At 40.3% G+C, this 15,538-nt stretch overlaps 1 protein-coding gene across 1 annotated transcript in view; it reads left to right on the top strand.

Annotated features, from left to right (window-relative positions):
- The window catches only part of MYO16 (myosin XVI), a 468,353-nt gene that overhangs the window by 157,196 nt on the left and 295,619 nt on the right, over positions 1-15,538 (top strand). Inside the window, exon 9 of the mRNA XM_065418712.1 lies at positions 12,177-12,327. Within this exon, the coding sequence (XP_065274784.1) occupies positions 12,177-12,327 (151 nt within the window). The remainder of the gene's footprint in view (positions 1-12,176; positions 12,328-15,538) is intronic.

Genomic DNA, 15,538 nt, shown 5'->3' with positions numbered 1-15,538 from the left:
TGTAAAAATTCATTGAAAAATTTAAAAAAACTGATTCTGAAGATGAACCATCTGGGGAAGATGAAACTGCCTGACTTTACGTTCTCTTTCCCCCTTTCTATTGATCTATGCTTGCCCTCAGAGGCTCACTCTGGACAGATCTAGTAATAATTCACAGGAGCAGGAGGCTGGTCCTTTTTGGTATTGTGACCTAGGCTGTGTAATACCCAACCAGAAGAGTTTAGACAGTGCTCTAAACATGTGTTTCTCAAACTTTATGATGCCAAGGACTGGTTTGCAGCCTTTCTAAACTGTGTCAGGGAAATCTCTGGGACTGGCACCAGTCCACGGGCTGGTTGTTAAGAAACACTGCCCCTCTGCCATGTACATTGGCCATACTGGACAGTCTCTACAATAAAGAATAAATGGACACAAATCAGATGTCAAGAATTATAACATTCAAAAACCAGTCAGAGAACACTTCAACCTCTCTGGTCATTCGATTACAGACCTCAAAGTCGCAATACTCTAACAAAAAAACTTCAAAAACAGACTCCAACGAGAAACTACAGAATTGGAATTAATTTGCAAACTTGACACCATTAAATTAGGCTTGAATAAAGACTGGGAGTGGATGGGTCATTACACAAAGTAAAACCTATTTCCCCATGCTAATTTTTCCCCCTACTGTTACTCACACCTTCTTGTCAACTGTTGGAAATGGGCCATCCTGATTATCACTACAAACATTTTTTTTCTCCTGCTAATAACTGATTACTCTCATTATAGTTAGTATGGCAACACCCATTTTTTCATGTCCTCTGTGTATATATATCTTCCTACTATATTTTCCACTGCATGCATCCAGTGAAGTGGGGTTTAGCCCATGAAAGCTTGTGCTCAAATAAATTTGTTAGTCTCTAAGGTGCCACAAGTACTCCTCGTTCTTTTTGCTGATACAGACTAACATGGCTACCACTCTGAAAACTGCTCTAGATTGTTTCCTTCAGTGCAAAATCCATCTTTTGACAAAAGACAAGTCACAGTAGCAGGAGCCATGAGGATAATTACATTTATCTAAACAAAAATATAATGAAGCAAACCCCAGAAGCGGCAGGGCACATCACACTTTTGTTTGTCCTATGTTCTCTCACAACATTCAATGACCAGATAACTTAGTTGATGCTTATAAGTTCCCAGATACCATAGTTTGGTTGGTGTTGTAGAAGCTTACATGGTTAGAACAGGCATTTCAAATACAAATTCTGTCAAATTCTCTACTGCAGCATAAAGAGGCAGGAAAGCCTCTGGAACTGTCTAGCTGAGAATTCCCCTGCTGTGGGATATCTCTCAGCAGGCACAGAATCAGCATATCTGGACCATGACTCACTTGGCCTTGGCATACCTAGAGCACAGCACAGTCCTTTCCCCACATCCTCCTGTGCAGTCCCTTAAGAGACCATTGTCAGATGGCATAAATTACAGAAGATCCCAGATTGCCCTAAACCAGTGGTGGGCAACCTGTTGCCCGCGGACCACACGCGGCCTGTCAGGGTAATCTGCTGGTGGGGCCGCGAGATAGTTTGCTGACACTGACCATCACAGGAATCCCTGTGTCCCACACCGCTTCCCGCAGCTCCCATTGGCCAAGAATGGTGAACCGGTCTGCAGGTTGCCCACCATTGCCCTAATCTATGCTAAGTCCAAGACCTGCATGTATGTGCCATCATAATCAGGGAGGTGTAACTGGCTCTCGTATCCGCTCCCCTCCATTCTTGCATGCTGAGCAGATCTTGGCTCTGGAGAGAATCTGTTTGTATACCACCTAGTACTGTGGGGGCCCTGATCTATGATTGAGGCCTCTCAGGGCATGTCTACACAGCAAAGAAAAATCCATGGCTGGCCCACGCCAGCTGATTCGGTCTCGTGAGGCTCAGGCCGCGGGGCTCTGGGATCTGGAGGGATGGGAGAGTCTCAGAGCTCAGTCTCCACCTGGAGCCAAGAAGTCTACATAGCAATGAAACAGCCCCACAGTCCTGTGAGCCTGAGTTGGTTGGCTCAAGCCAAACACGTGTTTTTCTTTGTTGTGTAGATATATCCTCAGTGCTGCCACAATACAAGTAATAATAATCTGGCAATTGTTCCTTTAATCAAGACCATGGCCACAGCAAATGGTGGGTGAACTTTATCTTTCCCTTCCTGCTTTTGTTGTATGTTCAGTTCTGCACCCTATCAAGTTTTACTGTTCTGATATGTAGTATGATTCAGATGAGCTGTCTGTAAGAGTAAACTGAAACAATACTTTGTAACTGTAACATATAGATAGTTCTTCCATTGTAACAGGTGAAGATTGTGTACTTGAATAGAGCTGTTAAAGTCATATTTTGAACAATATTAAAAAAGGAGTCAATGTTAGAAACCTATTGTCAATTGTCCCTGCTCTAGCAACCGAATTTAATTTGTCCAATTTGGGTTTCAGTTACAGCATTGATTTTGTCCAGAACAGCATGAACAAATGAATTGATGGTCAATATCTACTCTTCAATTAAAGAGAAAAGTTTTGTTGTCAGTGTGTTTGTATTATGGTAGGTGACCAAGCAGACATGATTTTGATGAGCAATCATTTGGCTCAGCTGGCTAAATTCCTGGGATTGTGAAGCAATAATTCCTATACTGGAATATGTTTCTTTTCTTGTTCTTCCATTGAGTAGTTTTAACATATCTGATTTACAAGAGATAGATTAGGAAGCTAACTTACAAGAAATGCCAATAATTATTATATGTAAGTGCTCTTTCCCTCTCCACATATTCAGATTGTACCAGCAACCTCAAGTAGTTCAGGATTTACAAAATGTGTTTGTGATATACCTTTACTGTTTGTGTTACCATCTGATCTGAGTTTTTCTCATTGTTCTGATAAAGCATTATCACTCATGAATAAACATGCAAGAGAATGGTGGAGGATAACCCAATAAAAAAGATGATTTCACATTGTGTCAGACTTTTATATGATAAATATTTATCCTTGCTTGTTTTAGCTAAAAGGCAAAATATAGCATTATAATACTTGGTATCATTTTACTAAAAATATAAAAATCTTAGGCATGAAGTTCTCTTAAGAAGAAATCCAAATAGAGTCCCTATTGATGCTGCACTTCCGGTGTGTGTATGCCCCATGTGCCTTTGATCAGAGATTTTCATTAGCAGTGCACATTTGCCCTGCACATGTACCCTAGACATCCTCACGTCCCACACCAAGGCTATATAGGGCCGTGCAGGTGAACCACTCTCAGATCCTTCTCAACCACCTCAGACTGAGACACAGCTTAGGGTGTCCTTATCAAGTGTGCCTTGGCTTCTTTGCCTTTGGTGACTTCAGTTTGCCTTAGTTTAGTTTAAATTAGTTTCATTGTGTCAGTTAGTTAATTAATTAGTTGACTTTTATTTGGAGGATTGTTTGTTATTTACTCCCTCAGGGGAGCCCTCTTTCCCTGAGAGGGATACACCCAGTTCAGTGGGTTTTAAACTCTGCCTCACATGCTGCGAGGCCATCCCAGTCAGTGATGGACACTCTAAGCACGTTCACTGTTTAGCAGAGTCACACATCCCACAGAAGTGTAATTTCTGGTTATCCCTCAAGTCCAGGGCAAGACAGAACTGGGAAAGCAAGTTGTGACTGTTAACGATGGAGCTGCTTTGGAGTCAGGTCAAGAGAGCCCCTGCCTTTACATCAGTCTCTGCCACTTTTATCTCAGTTCAGCATGCCCCCAGAAAGGGAATGCTTCAGAGGCCTCCTCTAAAGGTTCCAAGAGGGGAGCTCTAACTCCCCGCTTAAGGAGTCTACCTTGAAAAGACCTCGCTGTCCAAACAGGTCAATAGCTTTGGAAGATTCCACTTAAAGCATGGTACAGTGGAGGCTAAGGGTTCCTCTGGTATTCAGGGGGAAGAGAGATCCCATAACTGAAAGAGCAAACAGTGTTTTATTCAACACATTCCTCCAGACCAAAGGGAATAGTTCCAGGCTATTATTGCTGACGGACAGTTACTAATGTCCTTAGAAGCTACTGCGGCTTGTTCTATCTCCACATCTCCAGTGGTGATGGATAGGGCATCCTGGCTCCATGTGTATGGTTTCCCCAGAGAAGTCCAGAATAGAATAGGATCTCCCATTCGATGGATTGAAGTTGTTCGTGGAGAATACCAATGAATCGCTCCACACACTACAAGACTCTGGAGCCACATTGCATTTGTTGGGCATCTACACCCCTGGGAACAAAAGGAAATTCAGTAGATAGCAAATGGCCCAAAGATGCTGCCCACTGTACTTCTCTGGGTTTAAGAGGCCTTTGGAACCTCCAAGAAAGAGGCAGAGGTTCCAGAGAAAGAGATCCTTTAACCCAGTGGTACTCAACCAGGCGTACAAGTTCCCCTGAGGGTACTCAATGGTCTTCCATTTTATCTATTAGCCTAGTTTTACAACAGGCTACATAAAAAGCACTAGCAAAGTCAGTACAAACTAAAATTTCATACAGACAATGATTTGTTTATACTGCTCTATATGTTATATCCTGAAATGTAAGTACAGCATTTATATTCCAATTGATTTATTTTATAATTATATGGTGAAAATGATAAAGTAAGCAATTTTTCAGTAATAGTGTGGCTGTGACACTTGTATTTTTAGGTCTGATTTTGTAAGTTTTTAAGTGAGGTGAAACTTGGGGGAACACAAGACAAATCAGACTCTTGAAAGGGATACAGTAGTCTGGAAAGGTTGAGAGCCACTGCTTTAATCCATCTGACACTGCAGGCTTCTTCTTAAAAACATAAGTTTTGACAAGATGGTCGACAGTTTGAACCCTCCCCTTTCTCTAGACAGTTAGCTGCAATTACTTGCCCATCTCCCCCTGTTTGGCAACTGTCTCTCCCATTTCCAACAAGCTTGGGAATGTATCACGTTGGCTGAAGTGGTGCTGCAAGCAATAACAATGGGCTCTACACCATCCACTTTTCCTTCCTCCCTCCTTCTCATCGCCCTTCCCCATTTCCTCTTCAGGGACCCTTCTCATGAGCTCTTATTACAGCATGGTCTACACTAGAAAATTAGGTTGGTTTAACTGTGTCGGTCAAGGATGTGAAAAATCCACACCCCTGAAAGACATAGTTAAGCCTACATAAGTCCCTGTGTAGACAGCACTAGGTTGACAGAAGAATTCTTCCATTGATCTAACTACTGCCTCTCAGGAAGGGGGGGACCCTTCACTGACGGGAAACCCCTCTGTCCGGGGGGCAGAGAGGGAGTGCCAGCCAGCCCCACTCTGCCCTCAGTTCCACTGTGGCCCAGCCACAGCCACAGCTCCCCTCCTGGCCGCAGCTCCCAGCCGTGGCCCCAAGCCCAGACGTAGGGTTGCCAGGTGCCTGGTTTTCAACTGGAAAGTCTGGTTGGAAAGGCAACCTGGCAGTGCCTGATCAGCACTGCTGATCAGACATTAAAAGTCCGGTTACCTGCCGTAACCGGCCTCCGCCACCGGGGGTGGGGGTGGGGGTGGGGGTGGGGGCGGGAGTGGGAAGAGCAGCAGCTGGAGCCTGGAGGAGCACTCAGGGACAGCTCCAGCAAGAAAGGTACCAGTGGCTCCCCCGTCCTGCCCCAGCACAGCTCACTCTCCCCCGCCCTGCCCCATTCACCCCCACCCTCAGAGCATGATTCCCCCTCCCCCATCCTGTCCCATTCATTCCCCCACCCCCACCCCAGCTTCCGGGGGGGGGGAGGAGAGAGGAGGGGCACAGACTGGGTAAGGGAGGGGTGATATTGAAAAAGTTTGTAGACCACAGGCTTAGACAAACGGATGTCAGTTCCCCAACAGGTGAAACACTCCTTAGACTGGTGGAAGAATGATTACAATGTAGGTGCAGGAGTTCCCTTCCTCCAACTGGTGCCAATAGTAACTGTAGCTAGAGATGTATCTCTGTTGGGATAGGGTGCATACGGCCCATATGGTACAGGGCATATGATTGCCCAAAGAACCCGCCCCCCCCCCCCCCCCATCAACCCATTGGAGCTCAGGACAACCAGAAATTCTTGCCTTCATTTTATGCCTCTTATCAGAGACAAGTCTATTGAAATCATGACAACAATGTGTCCTGCATGTTTTACATCAACCAGCAGGAAAGGGTCTGACCCGCTCTCTGCCCTCACCAAAGAAATACAGTTATTGAACTGGTGGTTAAGGCATTGCATAAGAATTTTGGCAAATAATCTCTCTGGCAGGCAAAACATCACAACAGATGGTCTAAGCAAGACTACAAATGGGAGTTGGACTCCCAGTTTCTTGTCAGCATATTGGGGGTTCCCAGAAGTGGACCTCTTCACCACTGCTACAAACAAAGAATGCCACCTGTTCTGTTCAGTTGGAGGCTTAGGCCGCAGATCATTGGAGGGATGCATTCCTCCTCCCTTGGGTGGAGAAGCATTTCCTCCTACACCTCTTATTCTCCAGGTGGTGAACAAGATCAGACAGGACAAAGCCAGAGTTATCCTAATAGCCCCGACATGGTCAAGGCAGACATGGTTTCCTTACCTACTTCACCTAGCTCTCTGTCCAGTGATAAATCCTCCAATCATTCCTCAACTCCTCTTACAGGGCACCAGTCAACTGTTGCATCCCAATCTGAGAACTCTCCACCTCAAGACGTGGCTCCTCAATGGTTTGTTGGGTTAGAGTCAGCCTGTTCTGCAGAGTACAGCAAATATTACTAACTGTTAGTGGTAGGAAAGAGTCTACCAGAAATATTTGCCTTCAGAAATGGAGAATATTTAGTCACTGGTGTCATCTCCAGAAAGTTGTTGATGAATGTGCCCCGCTTCCACTGGTTCTGCTGCATTTAAAGAAAATGATGGTGTGAATTAGTTACCTCAAGATTCATTTAGTTGCTTTAACAGCTTTTCATCCCACAATTTATGGGTTCTCACTGTTTGCTCATCCTACAACTGTAACATTCATGAAAGGTCTGGGAAACAGATTAAAGTCCCCACTCCAGTTTGGGAACTCAGTTTAGTTCGTAAAAATTCATGAAACCTCTCTTTGAACCAATGGCAACTTGTTCATTATTGAACTTGTCTATGAAGACAGCCTTTTTAGTGGATGATATTGAGATCTTAATGGCAGACCCTCATTTCTGCAAGGACAAGAATTCCTTATGCCCCAGATTCCTTGCTAAAGTATTCTCTGAGTTTCATCTGAATCAGATTATTTATTTACCAGTTTTTTTTCCAGAACCATATTATTCGGTTTTCGAGGCTGATTTTGACACTCTAGATCAGGGATTGGCAACCTTTGGCAGGTGGCTCGCCAGGGTAAGCCCCCTTGTGGGCCGGGCCGGTTTGTTTACCTGCCGCATCCACAGGTTCGGCTGATCGCAGCTCCGACTGGCCGCGGTTCGCAGCTCCAGGCCAATGGGGGCTGCGGGAAGTGGTGTGGGCCGAGGGATGTGCTGGCCACAGCTGGCCTGGTGCAGTGAACCACAGCCAGTGGGAGCTGCGATCGGCCAAACCTGGAGATGCGGCAGGTAAACAAACTGGCCCGGCCCGCCAGGGGGCTTACCCTGGCGAGCCACATGCCAAAGATTGCTGATCCTGGGCTAAATCATTCAGAAGAATCTCCTCTACACAGTTTTGTTTGCAGGCAGATCTAAAGGATCTACTATTTCTGCCCTGAGACTGTGGAAATGGATCTCTGGATGTATTATTACTTGTTAAGGTGCTGCCATCATTCCACCTCCTCCTGGTGTGTCAGCTCATTCTATGAGGTTGCAGTCTGCGCCTATGGCTGTTACTTCAAAATGTCCCAGTATCTGAGATCTGCAGAGTCGCTACATGGTCCTTGGTACATACCTTTTCCAGGCACTATGCCCTAATCAGTGACTCTAGATGGGATGCAGCAGTTGGTAATTCAGTTCTTTCCTCAGTTATGTACTCGATTCTGAAGTTCCCTTCTCCTTTCGGAGGTACTGCTCAGGAGAAGACAAAGAGGTTACTCACCCTGTACAGTAACTGTGGTTCTTTGAGATGTGTCCCTATGGGTGCTCCACAACCCTCCCTTCTTCCCCTCTGTTTTGTATTTTCCTTATGAGACTTGGTGGTGGAGAAGGAACTGAGGTGGTTTGCCTATATAACCTCAGTGTGGGACACAAGGATGTCTAGGGCATACGCAAGGGCTGAATGGGCACTGCTAATGAAAATCCCCAATCAGAGGTGTATAGGACACACATGCACCTGAAGTAGAGCACTCACATCTCGAAGAACCAGTTACTGCCCAGGATGAATCATCTAAGGGCTTGTGTCCTGTAATGGTATAGTTAAAGCAGCAAACCTCCCTTCCCCAGTGTGGATGCAATTATACCAGTTTAAAAGTGTGTAAATTGGTATGGCTTATTCCGGTTCAGGAAATGAAATAAGCTTTACCAGCATAAGGCACCTCTATACTGATATAACTGTATCCATATCAGGGCTTACACCAGTATAACTGTATTGGTAAAAACCCATATCCCCTAACTAATGTAGTTACACTGGTATAACTTTTCTAGTGTAGACGAAGCCTAACACTCACACTGACTAGATGATGGATAAATACTCTGAAGTCAGGAAATGGTTCTTAGAGCAATGTTACCTTACTCACATTGCACATACTGTATGTTTTCTGGAATATATTTTAGCGCATAAATATTAAGCACAGTAATGAATACATTTTTAAATCAACACAGGAATACAAAATACAACAGTTGTAATTTGCCTGAGTCAACATTGCAATGAGAAGGTTATTTTTTTTTTAATTATTTCCTGGTGGAGCATTTAAATTTGTAATTTAAACACTCAAACCTTACATTTATATGACAGTTTGTATTTTAATTTCTCTGGTGTTTAAAAAAAGAAAAAAAATGGAAATTAAGACTTGAAAGCTTTGCTGGTGAAGACTTTTAAACTCTTTAAACTAAATTTATTGGGATTGTGGAGTTTACAAATTCTACTTGATTTTGCAACAGTGTGGAAGAACCAAAATTTGATCAGGCAATGAGGATGATGTAAATTGTACAGGCGAGAAGTACTCTCCAACAGAGGTTATAAGATATAAGAGTCTGTTTCTGCATTTATATCTGTGTTTAAAGAAAGTTTTCTACCCGGACAACTTTCTACCTAGTTAACAGCTATGCTAACTTAGACACTCACTGTAAAACCACTATTATATCTTTGAATGTCAGCCTCTAAAACATCCCTCTACATACAATCTTTTCAGTGTAAAAATGCTAGAAATTGATAACTCAGGTGATATTTTGCAGCACATTTTAAAAATAAAAATCAACAAATTAATCTAATACACAGATGGCTCATGTAGTTAAAAATTAAGGTGACTATTGTTTGTATAGCACACTGGGATTTTTCCAGTAATGTGTGCCAATAACAGTAGCCCAACCTAGTTCAAGTAGATTACCCTTGATAACTGACCTTTGTGTCCAGTATGCATCTTCACTTTTGCCTCAAGCCACATAACTCCCTTTGTGGTTAATTATCTGGTAGCAGAGCACAACATTCTGGAGATGATTGCTCATGCTTAACCACACACCTGCATTAACATAAGATCTTCTTTCTACTGTGCTATAATTGGATTTTCAATTGCACTGTTTTAAACATAGAATTTCACCTTGTGGCTAACCTGCAATTAATTTTTATAGAGGTATTTTACTAAAAGTCACTGTTTGGTGGAAACAATATTTCTAGCTAAGTTGCCTATCTCTTTTAATGTTCTTAGTATCTTTCTGAACCTAAATCAAAGAGATTTGTTTGCGCAATATGTTATTCTGTCTTTCCTTGGTTGGAATTCATGTCACCTTCTTGTTGAAATACAAATTATATTCTAGCACTTTTATTATCTAAAGGCTTTTTAAAATCTCTTAAATACAAATAGTTTGTGTGGCATGCAGGCATAAATCAATATAGTTTACACAGCTTTTGTTTAAGAACCTAGCCTGCGGTTTATTTACTACTCATACGTACTGAATTATCAAAGTATGTCATTAACGTTAAAAATGTACTCTAATGAACCCTCCACAATGTATTGTGGTATTTTCTTTTTAAACTGAAAATATACCTACTTCATCACGAAAGGAGTGGACGAAAGTTTTGCGCTTTGCTGCCTGAAGGTGTCTGCTATAGCCAGCTTCTATCTGCGACCCCTAAATCAGTTTCTTTTCATCTCTCTGCCTTGAAGAGCTTACACTTTAATTTTAAACATGAGGCTACAAGTGCACATGCTGTGTCTGGGGATGGTTGGGTGTGCTACAAACGGTAGAGTTGGGATGGGATGGGGAAAGAGGAATGTTACAGCAGAAAGATCCTGTAGCTGTGAACACTTACAAAGGGAATACCGTATTAATATTTATACCTTGCAAATAGCAAATGTGAAGATTTTAATGATGATCACCTCACCGTATTTGAGCACAATTTCTAATCAGAATATATTGGGAGCACTTGTAAATTTGGGAAAACATTCATATTATTAAACCAAGGGTTTTTGTTTTGTTTTGTTTGTTTTTTCATAATAAATACCAGAAAATTAGTTTGAAAATGCTTGCAGTCATGAGGCTCAAACTTTCCATTAAAAGTTTAGCTTTTGTGCTGAGACTAAGTATTAAAAATCCCAACCCAAAAGGACTTCCAGAAAGCTGTGGGCAACAGGAAAAGTTGCATTAAAAGGGAAGTTGGCATAAAATGTAATCATATTTTTAAATTAGGTTTTGATATTACTAATCACACCATTCCTTAAAAAAAAGTGTGAGACAATCAGCACTAGGAGCATTGCTCTCTGAAAAATAAAAGCTCCTTCAAAATATGGTCTCTTGAAAATACTTAACAAGATTATACCTTGAATTAGAGCTGTCTTGGAATAAACTGTAATGTGTCATTTCTGTCAGTGAGCTCTGAAGTTATTTGTTACTATAAACAAGGCACTTTTATTATTTACTAACATTTTAATATCACATTACTGCTAAAAATGGTCCTGATTGAGGAAAGCTATCAGCATATGCTTAAGTGCACCCCTATTCAAGACTGCACTTAAGCGCCTGTCTAAAGTTAAGCAGGTGCTTAAGTGCAGTCCTGAATAAGAATTGGGGCTACTATTAGGGTTGGGAGTCAACCCTCCTTCCTTTCTTCTTGGGTAGCCAGGACACAGTCTCCAGGTGAAATCCTGTCCCTGCTACAGTTAATGGCAAAACTCCCATTGACTTCAATGGACCAGGATTTTATTCTCCACGTAGTCTTCCTTCCTCCGCGTTACCTCCACCTTCACTGTGGTTGGTCAAAGGAGACATATCCAGGAAACAGAGGAAACTGGGTTCAGTAACTCCTCTGCTGGATCTTACTTTTCAAACTTACCTGTATTCCAAGGCTTCTGCTGGTGTTTAGTGTCCTGGGTGCATGACGTATCTGAAATCTTGTAAGAGCTTGTATGTCCGGCATTGGTTTTTTAGAAGTGCGGTGTGCTCTGGAGTGTAAATATGAGGGGGGAGGGGGAACTCCAAGTGCCGGAGTTAGGAATAGAGCTTCAGCTCATACAGAGGAGTGTTTGTACATTGGCAGTCATCGTAGGTATGAGATATTTTCTTTTTTTTTCACCTTAAATATTATTATATTACTAATTCTGGAACAGTGTATATAGATTTTAATACAAATTAAATATAGCTTATTTGCTTATCAAAAACTATACATTTTTATTTTATTTAATGCAATGACAGTATCTGTGTATCAAATTGTTTTTAAATGTACTATTTTTCAAAATACTATTGTGGAAGTTAATCATACATTTAAATTCAGCTTTCAGATTGCTTATTGATTTGCCAACCTAGCACTATCAAATACAACCTCATGCATATTCTATTTGGGTTGCTTAGCTTTCTTCTGAAGCAGACTTGCATAAAAGTGAATTTTAAATCAAAGTGCTTTGCCAAGACCACTGTATCTTTGGCATAGACCAGTGAACAGTCTGCAGTTCTCATCCAATTTATGTTTCTTTTTGGATCAGGAACAACTGTCTCAGACATGAATTATATTTTAGTTCCACATTCATACCTCTCAGTTTTGGCAATCTTCTGTTTGTCAGGCGTCTTAAAAAGGAGACTAATTGCTTTATTGATTCTCTCTGTAGCAATCCCCTGGCTTTGCCGATTGCCAAACAAGACAGTTTGCTGGAGAAAGACACCATGTTCAAAGATGCAACAAAAGGCTTATGTAAGCAGCAGTCTCAAGATACCGCATCTGACAATGTCACAGTGACTGACACAACCAAACTTGAACAGGTACATGTCAAGTTTCTTAAATGTCTTGGATCTGGAAATTTAAAATTTGATGAACAAGAAAACACAGGAATGTAATCAATTCATGCTATAAGTTTGGCTACAGTCATTTTCCAATAATAATTCTCAAAATTATTACACCCAAATGTCTTGGGATCAGGCTATCTGAAAGTCCCCCTGTCTCGCTGCATTCCATAGACATAGTTGTGATCAGCAGATGTATTTGGTTTTTAAATTTTAAATAATTGGTCAGGCACTCAAAACCTTGGGGCCTTTGCATGGTACCAAAGTGCAAATAATAATAGAAAAATAAAGAAACTATGATTTTTTTTCTCCTCTCTCTTGCTATAATTATATACACAGTGCTTTATTAACACATCAACTATGCAGTCTCTTTACTGGAGAGTTCACAGTTTAACATCCCATAACGAGATTTCACCCAGCTCATAACAATATTGTAAAAATATGTGTAATCAAATATTAGCATTTATATGACTGTAGCTAGTTTTACTTCCTTTATTAATACAATGATGGATGTCCATGACATAGTTGAGAGACAGAGATAGTTTGTTCAGAATCTCTTGCCATTTGCTATACATGCCAAACTATTTGTCGCCAATAATGTCTCCATGATATAGATCACGAGCAACTTTAAAGAAGGCTGTGTATTTATGAAGCAGTTCTGACTTCTATAATGTACCCAGCACTAATCCTTCTAAATAACATAATTTTTTATTATTGTGAACTGAAATTTCTGTTGAATGCAGTTGCTTTGACGGAATCTTGGCAAAATGCTTCCGTAACAGACAGAATGCTTTACATTAAAAATAAAAGCTTTGAACATAGGACTGTAAATGTGATATATCTAACAAGGATTCAGTGTAATTTATCCGTAATGTTTGTATCCTAACCTATACTGGAAGTAATCATGTTCTGTTTAATTTTTCATTACGATATGCAGAGTCATTACTCAGGTTTTATCTTCATATATTATTAAAACAGATCAGCATGATATTTCACCTGGTGCATGTCAAGGATATCATACATTCATAGGCAATATGGCATGTAGATTAGGCCTTCCTCAGGGGATCTGAGAGAAGATTTTGAACTTATTAAGCTTGGAATATACATTTTTAATATTGAAAGATATAACACTATTTTTGGTTTTGAAATAAAAAAAATTATAATAGCTCAGATTTACACACAAGCACAAAATGTTAATATAGAAAATAACAAAATATCATATCCAGATAAGGTCAGATGAGCAATTGGGGACTTTTGATTCTTTTTTTTTTTCTAGCTGAAATATGTTTTTTGATCTCAACTAATTTCCTGAACCCAATATGCCAGATCAAGAAGGCAATATGAATAATCACCATAGTTGCATAGTTGGCAATTTCTGTTCTTATCAGTTGAGGAGGAGATTTTCCCCAGTACACGATTGAGATCTCTGGCATGAAAAGGAGTTGTGTGTTACATTCCACAAGCAAAACTGCTTAGTCTTTTTGCTTGATTAAGCCATTTCTTTTTGAAAACAGACTTGGCATAGAACTGTTGTGCCACATATTGTTGGCCACATAATGTGATGTGGACTTCTAATGTACAATATTCAGTGGTTTTTTCTTTATTGCTGTAATGTTAGATAAAACATGCAGGGGAAAGTAGTGATTGGAAGAATATTGTGCATGGAAAATAGAAGGCATACTGCCTTATTAATGGTACTAATAAATAAAATTACTTCTGGTGATGTAGTGAAAATTACTAACATTGTGTTATTAAGCCATTTAAACAGATTATGAACAATTATATATTCCCAAACACACATACAGGTCTGTCGCATCTTAGGCACATTTAACATGCGCGATTTCAGCTTTATGCGGTCGGCAAAAACAACAACAAAAAGAGAAAAATAACAATTTAAATACTGTTTCTGTAGTGCGGGCGATTCCACCCGCCATTACACTCAACGTAATTTTGACTATACGCGATTTTCGCTTTAGGCGCTGACTGCGGAACGTAACCCCAGCGTAAGATGAGACAGACCTGTACACACTGTCAAATGAGTAAATAGAAAACTTCATTGTTAATATTAAAAATAAGATAGCATTTAGCTTCTAATATATCTATGGCTGAGAATGTTCAGTGACTGTTCAGATTATTAGTTTTGAGCTGCTGTGGCCATAGTTTAGGGTATTGAGAACCGTAATAAAATACATATTATAAGGTCACTTTGTCAGTCAGACACAGGAGGCAAGAAGGAAAAAATAGAATAAACTCATCTGTATGCTCAGAAAAAGGAGGTGAACAGAATAAAATTGGAAATGCCCTGGAAGTATGTAACCCCCAGTCAATTCATTTGTGAACTTAATGCATGTGGAATTTCTTATATGTACGACTCTTTTTTACTACTTGAGTTTAAATCTAGCTTTTACAGCATTTATTTGCTTCATGGGCCAACATCATCAAATTCTTCTCCTTGACCTTGGCTGGATGGTATATCCTGGGGATGTGCAGCCCTTTTTCCTCCCTCACACAGTATTACTTATGTGTGGCATCCCAAATGAGAGCAAATACCATAACATCCTATTATTCTGTATGGGTGCAAAACCTACCTTGACATCCTTTGGATCAGGAATTGGCCCTATATGCCACACATTTAACATAAAACTATCTTAGAATTGTTTATTCAGAATTTCTATTTTTTATTCCTCAACCTGTAAAGCCAGACTGCCTACCCCATGCCTCCTTGGGAGAGAAAAGTTATAATAAACACATTTTAGAAACCTTTGAGGATGGCCTAATAGCTTTTCTACCCATAAAAAAGACAACTAAAAAAAAATTAATCGCAATTAAAAAAAAAAATTGTGATTAATCACACTTTTAATCACACTGTTAAACAATAGAATACCACTTGAAATTTATTAAATATTTTGGATGTTTTTCTACATTTAAAATATATTGCTTTCAATTACAATACAGAATACAAAGTGTACAGTGCTCAATGTATATTATTTTTTATTACTAATATTTCAACTTTAAAAATGATAAACAAAAGAAATAGTATTTTTCAGTTCACCTCATACAAATACTGTAGTGCTAGCTCTATTGTGCAAGTGCAATTTACAAATATAGATTTTTTGTTACATAACTACACTCCAAAACAAAACAATGTAAAACTTTAGAATCTAGAAGTCCACTCATTCCTACTTCTTCT

This window comes from Emys orbicularis, chromosome 1 (genome assembly GCF_028017835.1).
Source record: "Emys orbicularis isolate rEmyOrb1 chromosome 1, rEmyOrb1.hap1, whole genome shotgun sequence".
NCBI classification, from domain to species: Eukaryota; Metazoa; Chordata; order Testudines; family Emydidae; genus Emys; species Emys orbicularis.
The sequence above is the reverse complement of the archived record's forward strand: the minus strand, read 5'-3'. Positions and strand labels throughout refer to the sequence as shown.